Source organism: Manis javanica, chromosome 15, assembly GCF_040802235.1.
Source record: "Manis javanica isolate MJ-LG chromosome 15, MJ_LKY, whole genome shotgun sequence".
NCBI classification, from domain to species: domain Eukaryota; kingdom Metazoa; phylum Chordata; class Mammalia; order Pholidota; family Manidae; genus Manis; species Manis javanica.
In genome coordinates, this window is record NC_133170.1 from 83521937 (window position 1) to 83540850 (window position 18914).

Genomic DNA, 18914 nt, shown 5'->3' on the forward strand with positions numbered 1-18914 from the left:
GGTCCTTGATTGACATTCTTTGGCCTTGGGGACTTGATCCGATTGGAGGATGAAGACAATGGGCTGCTCTGACATTTTTGCCTGGGGAATTTTTATCATCTGGGGAGTACCTGTGCCCTTAAAGTCACTCTCGGTCCCTGTGCCTTCATTTAATTAGTCCTCTGAGGTGTCTCTGGCTCTCTAGCCTTACCTGATTAACTCCCTGAGTTCTTGGCAGGCCCCATCCTCTTCTCATCCCACTTATATCTGTCTTTCTGCCTAACAAAAATAGGAAAGCTTGTCTGGGGCATCCTTGGCATGGAAGCAATAACCACTCAAAGTGGAGGTGCTTGTTGCCTTTTATAAAAGATATTTTCCTATATTTTCTCTGGAAGCATTACTGCTTTAGCATTTATATTAGATCTGGGGCCATCTTGAATTGTTTTCTGTGGATGGTATGAGGTAGGAGTCAAGTATTTTTTTTCTGTTTTTCAGACATTTCCAGCGCCAGTTGTTGAAAAGACTTTTTATTCCCCATTGAATTGCCTTAGCACCTTTGTTGAAAATAAATTGGCTATTTAAGTTCGTATCTATTTCTGGACTTCCTGTTCTGTTCCATTTATGTTTATCCTTATGCCGTTACCATACTGTGTCCATTACTGTATCTTTATGACAAGTTTTGAAATAAGATATACGTTCAACTTTATTCCTCCAGGGATTTTGTTTGGGACCACACTAAATCTGTATAGATCAGTTTAGGGGTGACTGGACATCTTAACCATATTGGTATATTCTCCATTTATATAGGTTTTCTTTAAATTTTGTCCATGTTTTGTAATTTTGCATAGATGTTTTGTACATATTTTGTTATATTTATTCCTAAATATCTTAATTTTTTGATGCTGTTAAACGGAATTATTTTTAAAATAAATTTTCCAGAAGATGTGGTACATGTACACAGTGGAATACTGCTCAGCCATAAGAAAGAAACAAATCCTACTATTTGCAACAACATGGGGGAGCTAGAGGGTATTATGCTCAGTGAAATAAGCCAGGCAGAGAAAGACAAGTACCAAATGATTTCCCTCATTTGTGGAGTATAACAATGAAGCAAAACTGAAGGAACAAAACAGCAGCAGACTCACAGACTCCAAGAAGGGACTAGTGGTTACCAAAGGGGAGGGGTGGGGGAGGGCAGGTGGCTAGGGAGGGAGAAGGGGATTGTGGGATGTCATGATTGGTGCACATGGTGGGTGTGGGGTCATGGGGAAGACATTGTAGCTCAGAGAAGACAAGTAGGGACTCTGTGGCATCTTACTTCACTGATGGACAGTGACTACAATGGGGTATGGGGGAGACTCGATAATAAGGGTTAATGTAATAACCACATTGTTTTTCTTGTGAAACCTTCATAAGAGTGTATATCAAAGATACCTTAATAAAAATATATATATATATCAAATATTTTTAAAAAATTACTTTTCCAATTATCCCAATAGAACACCTTGTGTTCTATGACCTTTCTAAATTCACTTGCTAGTTTTAGTCCACCCACCCATCTTTTCTTCCTTTTTTTAAAGTTGCTAGGGTTTTCTGCATAAATAGTAATGTCATATACAAATAAAGACAACTTAGTTTATCCTTTCTTTTTGTCCTCATTGCATTGGCTAGGGTTTCCAATAAAGTACTGAATAGAAGTGATGAGAGGGTACATGCTTGCTTTTTCTTAATCTTAGGGGAACAACAAAAGCAGTCAGTATTTCACCATTGAGTGTGTTAGTTGCATAGATGCCCTTTATTAGATTAAGACTGTTCCTTTCTACTCTTAGTTCATTGAGTTTTTATTATGAATGGGGATTAAATTCTGCCTAATGTTTTTTCTGCATTTATTGAGATGATTATATGGTTTTCCTGATTTATAAATTTTAAATCAACCTTGTATTCCTGAAGTAAACAGTAAGTCATGATGTATTATCCTTTTTATATATTATTGATTTTGAACTGGTAATGGTTAAAAAAATTTGTACAGGTACTTTCATGAGAGATACTGCTTTGTAGTTATAATGTTTTGTTTTTATTTTCTGAAAGACTTTGGAAGATTGGTATTATTCTTTAACTTTTTAATGGAATTTGATAGTGAAATTATCGGGGCCTAGAGTTTTCCTTACGGGAAATCTTCTGGTTACAGGTGTAACGTTTATGTAGAGCTACCAAGAGCTAAGAGTTTGTTTTCAGGTCAGTTTTGTTAAGCTGTTTTTCAAGGAATTTTTCATTCTCTGCAAGGTGTCAAATATTTTGGCTTAAAGCTGTTCATAAAAGTTCCTTATTTTTCTTTTAATGTTTAATTTTCATTTGTGAAATGTGTTTAATGTCCAAATATTTAGGAATTTTCTTGGTATAATATTATTGTTTTTAATTGCTAATATAATTCCATTGACATTAAAAAGACAATAAAAAGATAACTACACTACCTTTTTCATTGCTGATTTTGGTAATAAGAGTTTTTACTCTTTTTTTCTTGATCAGTCTTGTTAGGAATTTAGTCTATCTGAAAACCAACTTTTGCTTTGCTAACTTTATTATTTTTCTTTAATTGATTTTAGCTTTTTATTTTATTCTTCTTTCTACTTATTTTGGATTTAATTTGCCTTCCCTTACCTTTTTAAGGTAGAAGCACAGATCATTTTTTTTGTTAAGATTATTGATTTTAAATCTTTCTGTTCTGGTGTAGCATTTTAAGCTATGAGGTTTTCTTCTGATTTTGCTTCATCCCACAAAATTCTGATGTTATACTTTTATGATCATTTAATTAAAAGTATGTTAATTCCCTTGTGATCTCTTCCTTGACCTGTGGTTTATTTAGCAATGTGTTTAATGTGCAAATACTTAGGAATTTTCTTGGTACAGTATCATTTTTAATTGCTAAAATAATTCCATTGTAGCTAGAGAGCATATACTTTGTATAACTTTAGTTTTTGAAATGTACTGACACATTTTATGATCCATGATATGCGGTCTATTTTGGGGAACCATCCATGTTCACTTTGAAAGAATGTTTAGTACAGTTTTTGGGTGTAGTGCTCCATAAACGTCGGGTAGACCAAGTTGGCTGATAGTCATCTTCAGATTTTCTGTATCCTTACAGATTCTTTGTCTTCTTCCGCACTAGAGAAGAATGTTAAAAATCTCCAACTTCAATTATGAATTTCTCTTTTTCTCTTAGTAATACTGTCAGTTTTATTTGGAAGCTCTGTTATTTGATTGTTAGGTTAGGATTGTTGTTTTCCTCAAGAATTGCCACTTTTACCATTTTGAAATGAACCTCTTTATTTTTGGTAATATTTGTTTTCTCAAAGTTTACTTTTAATATTCCTTTGTATGAATATACCACAGTTTAACTATCTATATGTTGATAAACACTTGGTTTATTTCCACCTTTTGGCTATTGTGAATAATATTGCTGTGCACATTGGCATACACACATCTTTTTTTTTTTTTTTTGTAGTTTCTATTTCTCTGTCAAGATTCCCTATCTGGTAACTAATTTTGTTCATCTTTTCATTTATGTACTCAAGCTTATTTGTAATAGCTGTTTTTAAGTGTTTGCTGATTCTAATAGTTGAGTATTATTTCTGTTTGAAGCTTTTTTTTCTCTAAAGGGTGTTGCATTTTTTTGGCAGGCCCTGGTTCCTATTTGTTCCGGTGGTTCTTGTCGATCCTATCAAGTGTGGTTTGATTCTCTGTCTGTGTGGGCTGTCTTGGATTCTTTTCTTCAGTGTTAGGGCATGGCTCTTACTCCTACTGCCTAGCCTTTCTGAGTTCTGAGGTTTTCGGCAAGGTCTGACTGGGCCAGAACTCTGTCTGCCAGTGCCGTCCGACCTCTGGTACTTCCGTTCAGCTCTTAGCCCTGCAGCTGCCTCGCTCTGCCAGGCCTCACAGAGGCTGCCTGGGCAGCCTTATCTGAAGACCTGGGCAGCCTCACAGAATTCCAGGCATTCCCCTTGTGGGGTGTGCAAGGTGTCTGTGAGCCTGCCTGTGGGATGGGGTGAGGCCTCTACCTGCCCAGGCTCAGGACGGCCACATGTGTCCACACAGACCTTTGCTTGTGGTGAACTCTAGTCTGTGCCTCAGCTTGGTGAGATGGTCCTACTCTGCCTGGACCCCCTCCCTTTCTCCCAGTATCCAGGGAGTTCCCCAGACAGAAAGCCTGGGTGGCCAAGGGGCTCACCTTGCTTGTTGCCCGTCTCTCAAGGATCGTGGTCTGCATTGCTTATTATCCAGATTCTGAAAATAGTTGCCCCATATATTCTGTCGCATGGCTTTGCCCATGCACAGCTCCTTGGAGCTGGAGAGCAGTTGTCCCAGCTCTGCTTTTGCAGGCTTTGATGTTAAGGTAAGCAGGTAGACCTAGGCAGCCATGATAAAGTAATGGTTCCCAAACCTGTCTCCCTGTCTGCCTCACCTGGAACACTTATTTTAAATACTGTTTCCAAGACCCACCTCAGATCTTGGTCAGGCTCAGAGTATGACATCTATTTTTAACTATTTCCCCCAAGGGTTCCAGTCCACGTGGCTAGCATGGACCGGAAAGGCTTTCACTAACCATCATTGAGCTCTGTTGGTAATTCAAGGTGGAATTGATGAAGAACCAGAGTCTCAAAGTCCGGTCTCTCTCGTACTGTATGTGTGCTTGACCAATGCCAGAAATAACCTGAAGAGCAGCGGGTTGCTTGTGGGGTTTGGCTGTTGTCTGCTTTCCTTCCCTTCCCGCATCTAGGCTTGTTCTAAGAGGAAAGCCCAATTATCTGAGAGTTCTGGTTCTTCTGTAGTTGTTTTAAGTGCTTCCCTGCTATTCTTTGGGATTTTTTTAGGGAGATGTTAGAGAAGAGAGTATTTGCTATTTGGTGGCAGAAGATGTTTCAGCATCAGGAAGACCGCTTGGCAGAGAGAATGGTAAGTGGCTGTCCCAGAGGAGGCGCCTGGGACAGGCAGGACTTGTTTTCCTTGCCTGTGATCAGGATTCACGAGTTGGGCGGCATCCGGGGCATCTGTTTCCTGTCGGTGGAGTTTACACATGGCTCTGGGCCAAGGCAGCTCCTGAACATCTGTTTCTTTTTCCTTGGCCATTATGCATGGCCTGTAGTCCTCCTACCTGACCCGTTCTGTTCTCTCCCTGCCACCCTGCCCCAGGCCATCCTCCATGCCGAGCGGCAGCTTCTGCAAAGAGCCTGGTTCACGTGGCACCAGCGGGCAGCAGCATGTTGTCAAGAGCGGCAGCGGCAAGCAGCAGCCTGTGCCCACCACCGCCTCGGGCAGCTCAGGAAGGCCTTCTGCATCTGGAGGGAGCGTGCCCGGGGGCTCAGAGCAGAGTGAGTGCCGCTCCCCTCAGGGGCCCCTCCCGTCGCAGGCAGGCAGGCAGCGTGGACCGCAGGAGCGGTGCCCTCAGCTCAAGAGTGATCATCCAGAGGGTCTGGTTTTAAGTTATGGAAGTTCAACCTGAAACAGTCTAAGCAAAACCAGGGCAGTAGAGAGGCGCCTGGGGAATCTCCTGGAGCTCCCGCCGCAGGAACTAGATGAGGGACAAAGTGCCACGGCTCTGAGGTCCTGCCCACTGCTGCATCCCGCTCACTGGCGGGGCCCATTCAGAGACTGTGGCCAGGGAGCAGGCTGATGGGCGTGTTTGGGGGTAGCTGACCCCTCAGGACCAGCACTGTGGCCAGGGGACAGATTGTGGTGGTTCTTATCACACCTCATCATTAGAGGGGGCAGCGCAGGCCCACGTGTCCACTGCAGCGTTGTCCTGCTTTGGTGCCTTTCTGTATCGTTTGTGCCCTGAGGATCTCCCCACCTCTCCAACTCTGGCCACGTTTAACCTCCTCCTCAGCTGCCTGCACAGGAACACGCTGCAGTGCTACTTGAAGCCCTGTGAATTCGTCTGTAAAAATTGGATTATATGTATACTTTTCTGGGGGCAGAACCCAAATTCTTCAGCAGTTCTTCAGAGAGCGTCTTGACTCCCCCACAAATTGAAGAACCGCTAGGCAGGAGCCGGGACTATGCAGAGGTGCCCGATGAGAGGGCCCTCGCCGGTCCAGCTGCAGCGCTGACTGTGACTATCTCCCCGCAGGAGGATGGGTGGGCAGCTGGCTGCAGAGTTCCACTCGGCGCGGCTCCTGCATCAGGCCTGGAACAGGTGGAGGGAGGTAAGGCTTTGGCCCAGAGCCACCTGCGTGTGGCTTGTAGACAGGTGCAGCCGTGTGTCAGTGTGACTCAGAGCCGACAGATGGGCTCCTCCCCCGGATCGGGAGGCCTCCTGCCTCTGTAGGGAAGTGGCCGGGCAGCAGAGAAGTGTTAACCTGGTTTCATGAGGTGATGGCTCAGAAATCTGTGTTCCTTCAGGTCCTTGGCTGTTCTCATCTGAGCTCACTGAATCTAAAATTCCTAGTCTAACCACTTAAGCATTCTACTCAAGGTCAAAAATGTTTAAGGCAGTGTTGGTCTGAGCATTTACCCTGACCCTCACAAGCCCCCTAAGAGGTGCCTATTTAGAGATGAGGAAGCTGGGGTTGGGGGCAGAGTACCCCAGCCAAGCTCACCCACACCAGGTGTAAAGTGGTGGCAAAGCTGAGTCCCACCCTGGCCCCTGGTAGCCGGCTCTCTCTGTCCCCAGGGCCTGGCCCTGCGGGGTGCCGAGCGGCAGAAGCTGAGGAGAGCAGACCCGCATAGCCAGCACACCTTGCTGCACAGGGCGCTGCTGAGCTGGGGGGTGGGAGCGCTTCCTCCGATCCCATCCTGCCTCGGGGTGGGGGAATCTGGAGGCTCTGTTTCCATTCCTTATTCCTGCCACTCCCAAAACAGTAGTTCCACAAGCCTCAAACAGAGCAAGTGCCCTGGACAGGAGGTCTTACAGCCACAGGGCTAAGTTCTTCATCCTTGCTTGGCAGGGTAAAAATAAGTGCCAGGGTGCAGCCTGACCATCACAGGGGCCTCCTCCCAGAGTCCGGTGGTCTGACTTGTCAGGGGAGGGCCTAGTGAGGCAGTTCTCTCCCACTGTCTGGGAGACCTGGCCTTGGGACCTGGGGCTCTTGGCCTACCCCACCCCCTGGAGGGAGGCTGCAGGCATCACAGGCCCTGCGGAGTACACACCTGTAGGCCTGCCTGGGAGCAGGGACAGGTGTGGGCCCTGGGCAGCCTCTGGTCCCCCTGCTCTCCTGCAGACTTACCGGAGCCAGGGACTGAGCATCCTCCAAGAGGCGGCAGCCAGGGAGAGTCGGCACAGGAGGCGGCTGCTGCGGTGAGTCTCCCAGCATCCCGGGGCCCAGCCTGAGCCAGGGAACAGGCTCCAGGCCCGGGCAGGCTGGGGAGTCCGGGCCCAGGCCAGGCGGAGGGCAGGCGGGCTGCTGGGCTGCTCGGAGCGTGGTGTTGCCTCTCCCACAACAAGCTCCCTAGTCGCTCGCCTGGACCCCTGCTGTGTGCCGAGCCGGCCTCTGGGAAGCAGTTTTCTCCTGGGTGTCTCTGAGAGACCCCACTTGCCTTGTTCCTCTGAGCACTTCCCCCCTCCCCACATCAGACCTGCAGGGTTCAGGTTCAGAGGCAACACTTTATCCCCTCTCCTGCCTCAGTGGACCCCGGTGCCCTCCGTCCTCAGTCAGTCCCTCCCGCTTGGCTTTTGCTGACTCTCCAGAGTCGTCGGAGCCTCAGGACTGTCTGCGTCTCGTGTCCTTGGTGGTCGCTTTTGCTGCCCCAGCTCCAGCCCTCCTGGGAGCCCTTCCTCCAGTTCCTGCTGGGTCGAGCTCTCAACTCACTCCTTCCCGCAGGCCTCCTTCGTTCTGCTCTTTCTTTTCCTTCCTCAGTATTTGTTTAGCAAACACGATTCCAGGCTGCCTGCGGGCAGTGGGCCTGTGGACCCCATAAACGCTCTCCCGCCCCTTCAGAAGCCCATGAAGTGCTCCTCCAGCTTCCCTCTCTCTCTGAACCTCTCCTCTCCGCACGAACCGCCCGCATTGTCATTGCCTGGTTGCAGCTCTGCATTTCCCATGGCATGTGAATACGCAAGGGTGTGGGATTCGGTCTTGTGTCCCCAGTGCCTGGCTCAGAGCAGGTGCTCAGGAACCGCATGTTGAGCATCTACGTCAACGTAGACAGGCCTGTCGGGGGAACATATTCTTAGGCCCAGGGGGTCCTTGATTCGGAAGTGGGCTGCAACACCAGGAGCAGTGCACAGAAACAGCACTGTCCCCACACAGCCGTCACTCTGCTCTCTCTGGCCTGTGCACCTGCAGGGCTGTGTTCCACCTCTGGAGAGAGAACACCAGGGTCCGTGTGGATGAAGCAAAGAAGACCCATCAAGCAGGCGCTCACTACAGAAGGACCGTGATTTCCAAGGTGACGCATGGGGAGGCAGCCGGTCACCTGGGAGGGTTTAGGATTGTGTTCCTCAGAGGGGCTGGCACCAGAGATGTGAGCTGAACGGGGAACCTAGAAAATGGGGGAACTCACTCTCCTCCGGCATGCCATGTGAGCAGTTGGGGTTTATTTATTTTACTGAACTATGAAACAATAACCATTAAAACAAAACCACTGTGCATAGGGAACAAACTAGTTCTTATCAGAACCCATATTTTATACACATGTGGAATTTTCCACTAGAACAAACCACGTAGCCACCACGCCCCCGTCTCCTCATGTGTCGTGAGAGGCTGCTCACTCCTGCCCGCCGGCCTCTTAGGTTTCATGGCCACAGAGGCTTTCTGGAAAGCACAGAGCATCCAGGAATGTGCGGTCACGTGTCATTGTCAGCGGGAGGTGGCCTGATGCCACCTGCTGGGGAGGGAGAAGGAGGTTACAGGACATGGCTGTGCGAAATGTGTCATGAGAGAGAAGGGATCCAAACAGACTGAAACGAGAGGTGGCCGCTGGCCTTGGGGATGTCTCAGAAGAAAGCAGTTTGCCAGGAGCCCTGAGCAGCTGCAGGCCTCCTGTGGGAAGGCTGGGAGCTGGTCCTCCCGCCGCTGCAGCCTCCCTGGGATGAGGACGACTGCACAGGGTTAAAGCCCTGCCCGTGCTCAGGGAAGCTCCGAGGCCAGCGTGTGTGCCCCCTGCCCTGGAAGGAGGGTTAGGAGGACTCTGCTTAGGGAGTTCGTGGCTGCTCGGCTTCCTGTAGTGTTGTGTTGCTGTGATTTCACACGTGTCTCACATTTAAGAGGGTGCATTCAGTGCACAGCATCCATTTAACAAGTAATAATAGAATGAAAGAGCACATAACGACTTCTTTTTGGTGTGGTATGAAGTTTAACGTCTCCCGGTAGAAATGTTCCATCGCCTGAAAACTGGGCTTCCTCTGGGGACCCGGGGGCTCTGTCCCGTTCCTGTGGTCTTGGTGGATGTGGGCCCTTCCTGGAACAAGTGTGAGTGCCGTTATGACCACCCCCTTGGCCTCATTTGTGAGGAGCTGCGGGCAGAGCTGGGGTGCCCCCAGAAGTCAGGGTGCACAGTGATCACTCTGTTCTTGTCCGACGTCAGGTCCTGGTCCAGTGGCAGGAGGTGGTGTCAGTGCAGATATACTGCCGACAGCAGGAGGACTGTGCCGTCAGGGAGGCCCGGAGGGTGCTGGACAGGGGTAAGTGGGTCTTGGAAGCAGAGGAGAGGGTTGGGAAGGACAGAGGGCCGTTCGCTTTACCCTTATCTCAGTCTTTGTGTTGTCTTCTTGTGCGTTAGTTTCCTATTGCTGAGGTAACGAAGCACCACCGCCTAGGAGGTTTGAAACAACAAAGGTTGCTCCTTAGAGTTCTGGAGGCCGAGTCCCAAGGCACAGTGTTGGCAGGGCCCTGCTCCCCTAAAAGGCTCCAGTGGTGAACCCCCGCCTTGTCTCTGCCATGCTGGGGGCCCCAGCAGTCCTCGACATCCCTTGGCTTGTAGACACGTCCGTGCAGCCTGGCCTCATCGTCCCTTGGCCATTTTCCCTGTGTGTGTCTGTGTCTCTTTAGAAGGACACCAGTCATATTGGATTAGGGGCCCACCTCCTCCAGTGTGACATCAGTTAATTACATTGCACTGACCCTCTTACCAAATAACATCAGTTCTGAGGTTCTGGGTTAGATGTGAATTCTGGGGATAGCTGTTCAATCTAATATTTATAGCCGCCTGCTTCCAACCAGTGGCCAACCAGCCTGTGTTAAAATGAATACTTAACGTGGTAGCGGAGATGCCATGATCATGAGGGTGGTTTTCCCAGGGTGAGGCTGGTCCAGATGTGCTGACCCCTGCGATTTCCCCAAATGTGGGAAATTTGGGGAAAAAAAAGGAAATATCAGGGCTCGAGATCCAGAGACAAATAAAGAAATGAAGCTGGGATGGAGGAGATGTGGTGGTCGCGGTGGGGGGGTGTAAGAAGCTCCTTCCAAGGCCTGCCACTGGGCAGCTCAGCCTGCCGTGCCAGGGCCTGGCTTCCCTCCTGGAGAAGCTGCAGCCCAGGGCAGGCCCTGGGATTGTGGTGCCCTTTGTGGAAGGTACAAAGGGCTTGGGAGACGGTGTGACTAGACACCGGTTCTCAGCACACAGCACGCGTGCAGGCAGTGCCCACGGGCCCACTTCTTGGCTCCTCTAAGGCCTCCGAGTCTCAGGCACGCCCTGGCGGTCTGTGGGTGGGCTGGGTTCCGGAGGCAGTCAGGCGGACTCAGGGCGATGGGTCATAAGACACTTCAAACAGGCTTACAACGTCCGGGCATGGCCTCTCCGGGCCTCAGTCTCTCCGTCTGTAAAATGGGGGTGGTAGTGCCTACCTCTTGGGATTGCCATGAGGATGCAGGGAGTCTGACATCCCTGCTTGATGCAGTGCCCAGGGAGGGCCAGCATCTGCACTAGTGCTCGGCCTCCAGGCCTGGGTCTGCCGCCCCTGCCCCCAGCATGTCCTGGAGGACACCCCACTTTGGCCTCAGGACCTAAGAAAAGGGAAAACTCAAAAGAAAGTGCATGTTCCCTCAAGACTCTGGACACAAACAAAAGCTCAGGGTGGGCCTCTGCCTGCCCGTGGAGCCTGGGGCATCAGAGGGCCTGGCCCTGCAGACGCTGCCTCCTCCCCGGGCCTAGCTTGGGCTGCTTGACTTCTCTGAGCCTGTTTCCTTCCTGGCAAAATGGGGCCACTGCCTCCTGCTTCCTCAGACCGAGGGTCTTCTCATTCATGTGCCAGGCATGTCTTCAGGGGCCCCAGCACACACCCCTTTTGTCATCGCAGACAAGCGTGTGGCTCTGGCGGGCTGTGGGGGCACACAGTACGCAGCAGACCTAGTTCTGGTGCCCACAGTCGCCAAAGGTGGCCAGAGGTGTCCACACAGAGTGGCCGCCGTCCACAGGTGGTGGTTTTGCCAAGTGTGGACTGACACCCCAACCCCATCCCCACAACATTCTCCACTCTGAACCTTCGCCACTGATAGCTGCCTGTAAAAGTCCTACCAAAGGGCAAATGGACTTGGGTCTGCTTTAGGCTGCCTCAGGACCTGGTTTCGGCACTGGCGGGTCTGCGGCCAGAGAGCCACCCAGGAGACAGTCCAGCTGGAGAGGGCGGCCCAGCATTACCACCAGCGGCTGCTGCTGCGGATCGTGACCGCGTGGAAGGCGCACCATCTGAGCTGTGTCAGGAAGAGGGTGAGGCAGGGGGCATGCCCCCAAGGTCACCACTGCTGTGGGGCCGTCCCAGCCCGGGGCCCTCCTCTGTGGGAGGAAGAGGGCCTTCGCTGAACTCCTAGCACCTGGGATGGGTGTGGAGAGGCTGGGGCGAGCCAGCCTAGGGATGGGCCTCCCCCAGGTGGAAGGTGGCTCAGCAGAGAAACCTGGCTCTATGGTTTGTCGGAGCTGAGGGACACACGGAGTCATCTGGACCCCCCTGTATGGTGCAGGAGGCCCTTGGCTTCATCCGGGCCTCCTGCTGTCCTGGAGGGGTTTGTTCCCTTCAGCCTACAGCCCCTCACACCACAGCTGCCCCCGGTGGTCTGGGTTTGGGGCCCTGACCGCATTCGGCTCACAGCCCCTGTGCACACGCTCTCGCCCCAGCTCCTGCAGAGGCAGGGCACCCATCTCCTGGCCCAGACACTCGGCCGGTCCTGCTTCCGCCAGTGGAGACAACAGGTAAGAGCTGTTGAGAAGCCCCCCGCTTTCCGCTGCAACCTGGGCCCACACTGTTAGTTCAGCCTCATCCCAGGCTCTCCTCCGGGACTGTCACTTCCTGGCACTGCCTGCTTCCACGTGTGACCTGTGTAAGGCCAAGTCACTTCAGGGCCCTGTTTCTGCAGTGTCACATTAAGACATACATCAGGGTTAGATCCAAAAAGTAGTATGAAATGCATTTTAAGTCTCCACCAAGGCCTTGATAAAATGCCCCGTGGGGCTGTGTCGTGCTAGCAAACCTCACGTGCTAGCTTCCCTGCAGCTCTCCGGGTTGCAATGTGGGGCCTTCCTGGCTTCTCTCCGCCAAGCCCAGCAAGTGGCCCTCACCTGTGCCTTTCCCTCAGAGCTCTTCGCGTTTGTTCTTCCCAAAGGATCCTTCCCGGATCCACCACCTGGGGGCAGAGCTGGGCCCTTCCTGGTATAGAGAGGGGAGCGCCCAGCTAAAGAGTGTGGTCAAGGAGGTCTTCCTGAGGGCAGTGTTTCTGGTAACCCTGTCTTCCTGGCCCACAGCTGGTGAACAGGAGGCAGGAGCAGCAGGCCACGGTGCGGGCCCTTTGGTTCTGGTCCTTCTCCCTCCAGGCCAAGGTAACGGGGGCTTCGGCCTCTCCCGGGCAGGGCGGGTTGGGGGCACAGCCCTTGCGGGAGAGCTGGGCCTCACCTCCTCCTCTCCCTGGAGGTGTGGGCTGCGTGGCTGGGCTTTGTGCTGGAGAGGAGGAGAAAGAAGGCGCGGCTGGAGAGGGCAGTGCGGGCTTTCCGCCGGCGGCTCCTCCAGGAGGGCGTCGCACGCCTGCTGCGATTCTCAGCCGGCATGAAGGCCTTCCGGCGGGAGCTGCACGCCCAGCAGCAGGTGCAGGTGGGCCCGGGGTCCCGTTTTCTTGTGGGGCAGCAGGACGCGGCGTGGCCTGACCAGGGGCTGGTTGCAGGCAGTCCACAGTCTCCACCGTGCAGTGCATCGCTGTGCCATGCTCTGGAAACAGAAGGTGCTGGGCCCAGGCAGAGAGCCCCAGCCCCGCGCGTACACCACGCCTGGCAAGAGAGTGACATTCGAAGGCCCCCTTCCCAACCATGCCGCCGCTGGGGCTGGAGATGCCGCCCTGGAGACCAAGAGGCTGCGAGCTCCTCGCGGGCCTCAGGGAGCTCCGGGCAGCCTGGCCCTGGCTGCCGGGGACCCCCAACTCCTAGAGCTGTGAGTAGCCCACAGCTCTTCTTCCTCCTTGTTTCCACCCGGGGCGAAGCTTGGACTGTACAAGAGGGAGAACACTGGGCCCCAAGAGTCATGGCTGTGCCACTCAGACCCCTCTCTCCAGTAGGACCCTGACGCTCCCACTGTGGGGCCCTCAACGAAGGGACCACAGCCTTTGTCCCTTCTGGAAGCAGGGGAGAATGTGTGGTTAAAGGGAACAGCTGTGGGGCAGCCTGCTGCCCGCCCCACACCTGCCAGTCTCCCAGCGTCTCGTACAGCCAGGAAGGGGGCTCCCTCCCAGAAACCTTACTTTTTGTGAGCTGGCCCCTGCCTCATCCCTCACCGCTGGCTCTGAGTGACCGGTGCTGCCCGAGCCTGGGGAGAGGCGCCAGCCTGGGCCTCAGTCCTGCTCCGCCTCCCTCCGTGCCTGACCCTGACAGGGGCCTGGCCCTGCGTCCCCCTGAGGTGGGATGAGCAACTGTGTCACCTGGGGGTTGCTGCAGAGGTCAAATGAAACGACGTGGGCGAGGCAGCCCCACGGCATCAGGCTCAGGCCATTGGAATCACTACAAGTTCCATGTGACCAAAGCCCACCCAGCTCACCTGCTGACCTTTGGCAAGAGCCTTCCCTCTCCCGCCCTCAGTCTCCCCGTAAGGTTGGAGGGGTCGGACTGCATGAGCCCCACCCCGCAGGGGTCTCAGGCGCCTGGCAGCCCTGGGCAGCCTGGAAGAACAGCCTGTTTCTTCCCAGTAATGTCGCCCGCTTGGCAAGGAAGCAGCCACGACGCCCGGACTTCCTGCTGGAGCCCATGCGGAGCCAGAGGCCCAAGGGGTATAGCACCCTTGGGGGCCAGGGGTAGGTCATGTCCTGGGCCCCCAAAAGTACTTTCACTTGGGGCCTGAGATCTGGGTGGGGCCTTAGGGTGGGTGTCCCTTTCCTGTTCCCTGGGAGTGCTGACCCTCTCCTGCCTTCCCTCTGCTCAGGTCTGAGGTGCCGTGGGAGCACAACCTGGGTCCGGCCCAGCTGGCAGGGCCCTCCCTGACGAGGCCTGTGCTGGCAAAGGCGTGGGCAGCACTGGCCCCGGGCAGCGCCCTGCCCCCTCCCGAGGCCCTGCCGAGGTCCCCTGGCCCGAAGCTGCCCCCACCAGTGCACCCAGGCCCAGAGCTGCTGCCTCCCGCCTCCTTCATGCTGCATGGGGCAGAAGCACCTGCCGGGGTAGGTCCTCCTGGTGGCCTGGGGCATTCTTTGGGCCTCGGTGCTGTAGCCAGTCGTACTCAGTGTGTCTGGAGCACTCCTGGCTGTGGAAGACGCAGGGAAGGCACAGTTTCACTCACCAAGTGTGGGTGCCACTGTCCGAGGGACCCAGCAGTGAAAAGCCCGCCAAGGCCCCTGCTCGTGAAGCTTATACCCTAGGGGTGGGGACACGGATGAAGAGAGCAGGTCAGAGGGTCGTGCATGCCCTGGTGAAAGTTGGGGTTTTAAGAATAGGAAATTGTGCAGGATGGTTGGCTGCAGTGATCTGACGGTCAGGTGGAAGGGGTTGGTGGCTGGGACTTGGGTGGTGGCTACAGATGTGGGCAGGGGCCGTTGCGGGAGGCCAGGCAGGCAGGACTCCTCTGAGGGGGTTGGTAGGAGGAAAGGAGGCTCCAGCACAGCTCCAGGGCTTCTGGCCTGAGTAACTCAGGGAATTACGGGCTCTTTTCCTAAAGGGAAAACGGGGTGAAGCATGAAGAGCTTGCCTTAAGCCTTTCAGGTATGAGGTGAAGCCACAGGAGTGAGTCTGGCCTTCAGGGAAGAGGTCGGGGCTGGAGATAAAAACTGAGGATCTGTAGCAAGGTTGTAGGCAAACCCCTGGGAACTAATGGGGTCACCTGGGGAAGGGGCCAGGGCTCCTGGGACATGTGACATCCACAAGGAGTGTGGGCAGGCGGGTACGAGGAAGGAGTGTCAGCAGGGGTGGGCCACCAAGACGCTGGTGCCTGAAGAGCTGTGACCTGAGCAGGGAGTGGGGTGGGGCTGGTGGCAGGACAAGGCCCACTGCCCGTTATCACCAGGAGGGACTGGAGAAGGGTGTAGGTGTGCCGTTGGACAAGGACAATAGCCACTGACCACTTTCCTCACTGAAGTGCAAGTACACAGAGGCAGGTGTGAAAGGTCAGTAGGCTTGGAAAGCTACTCAGGATGGTGCCGAGCCAGGCTCTGGGGAAGGGGTGGGACTGGACAGCAGAGGTGTGGGGTGTCCCTTAGGTTGCTTGTGAGACTGTCCTTCTCGGTGTCGGGTCCTGAGGGAAGGCATGGGGCCGGGCTCTGGGGAGCCGGCTGCAGGAGGTGGGGGCAGCCCGGCTCCTGGGGCCTAGCCTGGTCCCTTCCTGCCCACCCGCAGTGGGTGGCCTCAGTGGCCCCTCTCCAGCCCTTCTCTGTGTCCATCCTTTCTTTACAGCTGTCAGCATGGCTGACCACCCCTGGGCTTAGGCCCCAGGCCCCTCTACCCCTGGCCAGTGTCCCCGACTCCCACCTGCTCCTCCCTGGGGACTTCACAGGCACCAGGCCTGAGCCCAGCTCTGGCTCCGATGCTGCAGACACACCCCTGAGGCCCGTGGGCACTGGGGCCTCTGCTGGCGCCTGGGATCCCCCCATTCAGCCTGGGCCCTGCAGGGAAGGGGGGCCAGCGCAAGCTCCTTCTGTTGCCCTGGGCCACTCTGACCTGGAGGCTGAGCTTGAGGGCATCCGGCAGCAACTGCAGGATCACCGGACCACACAGCAGAACCTCCGGTAAGCCCGGCACGCAGCTCTCCCCAGGGCCGGCTGCCAAGGGCCCCGGGGGAGGGGGCGGGGGGGAGCGGCCACACGGCTGCCGTCCTGCTGGGAGGGCCCAGGCTGTCCTCACTGTGGGGCGGCGAACAAGGCTGAGCGAAACTAAGCCCGACTGGGTCATGTGAAAACCAGGACTGGGGTCTACCCAACGGTGGTGACTGTGACCCAGGGTCCCGCCGCCTGTGGTCTGGCCCAGAGCCTGCATTCCCCCACGTGCAGGCCAGGGGCCCTCGGCACACAGCCTAGAGGTCAGTGGGGAGAGGGACAGACTGGAGTCCAGACCGTCTGCTGGGCAAGGGACAGGGATGACCCTCCTCCCTCCACTCACATCAGAAGTAGCTGATGTGCTTCTCCCGGAGGCCAAGGCGCGGCCAGGTGGGTAGCCTGTGCCTCGCCCCCTCAGGTCCTGCCAGCGGCAAGCGCGCAGCCTGCGCAGGTGGCTGGAGCTGAGTCAGGAGGAGCCCGGGCTTGAGGACCAGGAAGCGGCGCAGCGGGTGCAGGAGGAGCTGCAGGAGGTGAGGGGCACACCCCCCACCCCCGCCCCCCTGGGGCTGTGCTTCCTCTCAGCTCTGCCCCCCCCCCCACCGGCCCCAGGTGGAACTGCAGATCCGGCAGCTGGAGTCCAAGCTCCAGGCCCAGCGCCAGCCCACCAGCGCCTGCGTTGCCCGCATCCAGGCCCTGCGGCAGGCTCTGTGCTAGAGCCACACCGCCGTGAGGCCCCAGCCACCTTTAGAATGGAATGCAAGGCTGCACTGAGTTTTATTGTTTTATTTCAAAATGTTGCAATTAAATGAATTACTGTTCAGAAGTCTTCCACTTTTCATACAAAATACTGTGCTACTGATACAGTTGAAAAAGTTCAATGGCTTCTCCTGCAGGAGAAATTCACAGCATCCCCAGGAAATATGAAACCTGGCCCTGTCCCCGCCATCAGTGTCTCCCCACTGACTATGTACCTGTTGCCAGGGGAGAAGTTTTCTAGGCAATGACCCACCCACCCGCCTCAACACACCAAGGCTCTTCTGCCTCCAACACAAGTCCTTGGATCAATAGCAGCAACATTCCCTTATTTTATATAGTTCGCAATCAGGGAGGGGACCGAAGACTGCCCCTGGCACCAGCGGGGCCCCACGATCTGCCGGCCCCACTCCCGAATACCATCCACCTGGGCTCAGGAACTGGTCTCACTTCCTGGAAGAGGACTCGCCAGCTCTGAGAGGTCATTCCTTGGGGCCTGCGAAGCGCCACACCCTTAGATACCAGCCTCAGAAGATGTGGGCAGAGCCAGGGTGATGCCATCAGGCACAAGTGCAAAGAGGAAAGACAGCTTTTCTCAACAAGCAGGATGGGGTGTATTTGGGAATAGAAAGCGGCTGCATTAAAGGCTGTGCAGCCCGCTCAGGGGACAGCATGGGCCCAGTCAGTGCCGGGAGGCACCTCACCCTGTGCAGGGGAGACGGGGAGTTGGCCAAACAGTGATGGAGGAGCAGCAGGGAGGCATAACCACTTGTTTTAGAACAGAAATCAAGACCAACTGACAGCCAGGAGATGCAGGGCCTCCAGTTTATCAACAGGTTTAAAATCTCCAAAAGGGAATTTGAGCTCATCCTGGCCTGTACTTTCTTAAGAGGGGATGAGGTAGGTCGAGGGCATGACAGGACCTCTGACCTTGTCTGCATCTCTGGGTCAGCAAGGACAGAGGCCACCCAGGTCCTGCCTGGTCTGACCCCACAGCCCTGAGACAGTCCCCCCTCCCTTGGACAGCTGTGGAGGTTCCCCTCAAAAAGTCCCTCCCATTTCTGTAGAAATGATCCCTCAGCAGCTGCAGCCAGGAAGTAGGCTCTAGAGGGAGCCCAGGGCTTCCCCAAATCGGATCTTCTGTCCTGCTTTCAGCTTGAAGTTGAAGTCCTTGGGGGCCTCGAAGATGAGCACGATGGTAGAGCCCAAGTTGAACTCGCCCAGGTGCTCACCCTTGCGCATGGGGACACCCTCCTTATTGGCGTGCGTCACGAAGCTGAAGTCATTGTAGGAACCCTTACTGTACCGTGGGCTGTTTGTGTGCAGGTCCTGGGGGCCAGGGGGCAGTGGGTATCAAGTCCTGCTCCCTGGACCTTGAACACGCCTCTGCTGTCTGTCTTGACCCAGTGCAGGAAGGGAGGTGGGGACAATGACTCAGCCCATGGGCTGGGTCTAACTGGGCACAGTCCTCGACCCCAGCTGTGAACTGGGCCCCTGAAGGGCACGGAGGAGTCAGACCTCTCTTCCCCAGGACCCAGCAGGCAAGGGGCAGTCAACCCAACACCAAGAAAGGCCCTGCCCCTCGGCCCCCAGTCAGCATGCCCTGCCCAAGCTCAAGAGTCCCCTTCGGTTCTAGGCAGAAGCAAAGGGCAGTCAGTTCCCCCTCCGGACGGGGCATGGGGGGTGGGGAGAGGGCGAGGGCCATGCAGCACAGGAGCTCAGGGCCCAGGCCCTTCCTGGGGCAGCTGCAAGCAGAGCCAGGCAGGCCTGGACTTATGGTCCCAACAGATCTGCCTGCACAGGAGATGGGGCAGGTGACCCAAGTGGCCCAGAACTTGGGTGTCAGCAGGACCTGGACTTTGCTTACCCGGTCAAAGTAGATGCGGATGGAGCCCACATTGGTGGCCCCCACGGCCGTCAGTGAGAAGAAGCCATGTTTCCAGTCCCCGGTCAGGACGACCCGCTCGTTGTGGCAGAAGAGCTCTTTGATCCAGCGGGCCACACCAGGGTTCACAGACATCAGGGAGCCTGTGGGGC

The 18914-nt window shown here is 54.6% G+C and overlaps 2 protein-coding genes across 5 annotated transcripts in view; one reads left to right on the forward strand and one right to left on the reverse strand.

The window, feature by feature from the left end:
* SFI1 (SFI1 centrin binding protein) overlaps positions 1-16947 on the forward strand; it is a 65609-nt gene extending 48662 nt beyond the window's left edge. Inside the window, 16 exon segments of the mRNA XM_073222223.1 lie at positions 4851-4932; positions 5170-5348; positions 6107-6182; positions 7197-7273; positions 8226-8364; positions 9502-9598; positions 11462-11622; positions 12028-12102; positions 12652-12726; positions 12818-12994; positions 13065-13327; positions 14076-14180; positions 14309-14540; positions 15766-16097; positions 16543-16654; positions 16734-16947. Of these exon segments, the coding sequence (XP_073078324.1) occupies positions 4851-4932; positions 5170-5348; positions 6107-6182; positions 7197-7273; positions 8226-8364; positions 9502-9598; positions 11462-11622; positions 12028-12102; positions 12652-12726; positions 12818-12994; positions 13065-13327; positions 14076-14180; positions 14309-14540; positions 15766-16097; positions 16543-16654; positions 16734-16838 (2287 nt within the window). The 3' untranslated portion in view covers positions 16839-16947.
* PISD (phosphatidylserine decarboxylase) overlaps positions 16893-18914 on the reverse strand; it is a 38146-nt gene continuing 36124 nt past the window's right edge. For all 4 annotated transcript variants that reach the window (XM_073222241.1, XM_017642770.3, XM_017642771.3 and 1 more), the window contains 2 exons: positions 18745-18905; positions 16893-18206 (listed from right to left, as the gene is read on the reverse strand). In XM_073222241.1, the coding sequence (XP_073078342.1) occupies positions 17982-18206; positions 18745-18905 (386 nt within the window). In that variant the 3' untranslated portion in view covers positions 16893-17981. The remainder of the gene's footprint in view (positions 18207-18744; positions 18906-18914) is intronic.